General features: G+C 38.4%; 1 protein-coding gene across 4 annotated transcripts in view; it reads right to left on the minus strand.

Moving 5' to 3' along the window:
• Nucleotides 1-896: 896 nt before the first annotated feature.
• The window catches only part of STAU2 (staufen double-stranded RNA binding protein 2), a 219266-nt gene continuing 217752 nt past the window's right edge, over nt 897-2410 (minus strand). For all 4 annotated transcript variants that reach the window (XM_018569180.1, XM_018569179.1, XM_018569178.1 and 1 more), the window contains one exon: nt 897-2078. In XM_018569180.1, the coding sequence (XP_018424682.1) occupies nt 1985-2078 (94 nt within the window). In that variant the 3' untranslated portion in view covers nt 897-1984. The remainder of the gene's footprint in view (nt 2079-2410) is intronic.

The following is a 2410-nucleotide window of genomic DNA, read 5'->3' on the forward strand; positions in this document are numbered from 1 at the left end:
TGGCTTTCTTCAGATGATGTGAATCATCTTTCTTGAATCCCCCTCCTTCGGATATGACTAATTACTCCTAACACAACAATATCCTGTGTTAATATGGATTTGTTCTCTACTTTCACTATATGTTGATGCTGTAATGCAAACCATTTACATGTACAGTATTCATAGGTTAGGATGAGACTGTTTTTGGAATGGTAGTTTTGAGGTTTGTTTGTAAAAAACCTTTAAACTGGGTGAACACTGGCTTAAAAAACATTGGGTTTGAAAGGACTGAATAGTATGCGATTGGCTCCATCCATGACAGAAATATGATGGCTGCCATGGATGATCTATGTTTCTGAAAATGCTAACTGCTGGATGCAATGCCAACTCATTGACCTGGAAAAAGGATGTAGATAAGGAGGTCTGACTTTACTCGGATGTTCCTGATCTGTTTAAGTGTTTCAGTTCACTGAAAGAAATAAAGATCAAGCTTCGGCATGACATCCAGGCACATGGCAGCTGAGAAATGGCAGTCCCATATTCGTATCATCGCAATTAGGATCTTCTTCCAATACTTAGAAGGATTTTGATAATGTGCAAGCCTTGTATGTAGTACAGGCCATTTTCCGTAGCATGGGATATTTTATAATACAAACTGGTCTTTTGGTGTATTGTGTGCAAACTGAGCGTGTTCTATACATTGAATAAAACAGGTCTTTGTACCCCCACCTTGTTTTTTTTATTTCAACATTCATGGGCTAGTTGCAACTCAACTTTACACTTGTGTGCCGTTTCCATCTAAAAAATAGAACAGAACACTCAAGAAACAAAAAACAGTTATGAAACATAAGCCCAAACCAAGTAACATACCTGTGACATAAATGTGTTACAAAAATAAGCAGTCAGAGGCGGTTTACACATGAACTGATGTGGTTTTACTGCATTTGGCCATATCACACTGTCTCAATACGTGATGGTACACAGGTTGAAAAAGAAAATCAAACCAGAATAAAACTCTTTTGCCTGACTGACAGTGTCTATCCAGCCATAGAAATGTTAACGCTCATAATACCGCTTTGTGGTCAGTGTTACATGATTTTCGCCTCTGGGCTAGCCGATGTCAAGAGTGCAGAATGCAGGTATTAAAAACACTCAGTTGATGTAACTGTGAGTCATTACAACACAATGGGTGTAAATGTTCATCACACAACAGCGTGGAGGGCAGGAGAAAGGGAAATTAAATTCTAAAATAATTAAAAACCAAAAAGAACAAGATCTTTCTGCTTACTAGTTATAGAGGGTGGGTTGGATCTAAACTGCAAAATCTTGGGCACACTGTGACTCAATGCTACAAACATCAGCTCATGTCTTTAAGCAAATGTCGGGCATGATACAATTGGTTAGTCTGGATCTTCTGCTTAAATGCTGTAATGAATTTCAGAGTGAAGACTGCATTTTAGCTCCAGAAAACATAAGCAGTGACTATATATGAAGACAACAACTACAACTTTCACAAGCACTAAGCACTGTCATTGGTTAAGTTTTAAAATATCAAAGCATTTACTAAAACAAACAAAAAAAAAATCATGGTAATACCAGTAAAACGGAACACTAAAACGCTAACCAATGTGATTTTTCGTAAATGTTTTGTTTTTCAATTTTTTTTCTTATTTTTTGTTTTGAAGAGCTTAGCTGGTTGGAGTTTAGTTTCTGCTCTCTTAACACTTTTGCTAATAAACTCTAAGTTGAAGCACTAATAAGATCAGGTTTCTGCCTTCTCAAAGCCATTAAATTAAAGATGTGGTCTCAGATTGCAGGGGAAGTGCTTTACGCTAATATAAGTCCCGTCTTTGTATAAACAGTACTCAATATTATCTCTTGCTTTAGGATAGCGTTGTCTTCACATAAGACTTGTTTAATGGTATTAGTGATTCGTTTCCTTGTACACGTACACCCTATTGCGTGTTGACAGGTTTATAAGGATGCAGTGGCCGCCGCAAAGCTTCTAGACGATGGCCTTTGGATCCTTGCAGTCCTGAGCAGTGGTGCCTGAGTTAGCCTGCGTAGTGTCTGCCTTCTCTCCACGAAGCTTGGCTTGTCTGAAAGATTAATACATTGACAAGAGGCTTTAGGGTCTAGGCCTGCACATCTCAAGACATGTTTATTAGCAGATGGCTGGGGAAGACTCAAAGGTCAACCTCACCGGTGACATTTTGAAGTGAAACAACAATATTTATGTTCAGATAACATGATGATGAGATCATGCCAGGACCCCTCTGATGGAATCACTGTTCAGAACTTAGAAAGCTACCCCATCTATTGTCACGTTACATTTCATTACCAAGGCAATTATCTCTATCCGTCTCTCTATGCATCCTATGCAATTAGTTTAATGAAGTGCAGAGATGAGTCGGATGTTGGTTAGCTCTCT

Source organism: Nanorana parkeri, unplaced genomic scaffold (assembly GCF_000935625.1).
Source record: "Nanorana parkeri isolate BGI_ZX_2015 unplaced genomic scaffold, ASM93562v1 scaffold1296, whole genome shotgun sequence".
Classification (NCBI taxonomy): domain Eukaryota; kingdom Metazoa; phylum Chordata; class Amphibia; order Anura; family Dicroglossidae; genus Nanorana; species Nanorana parkeri.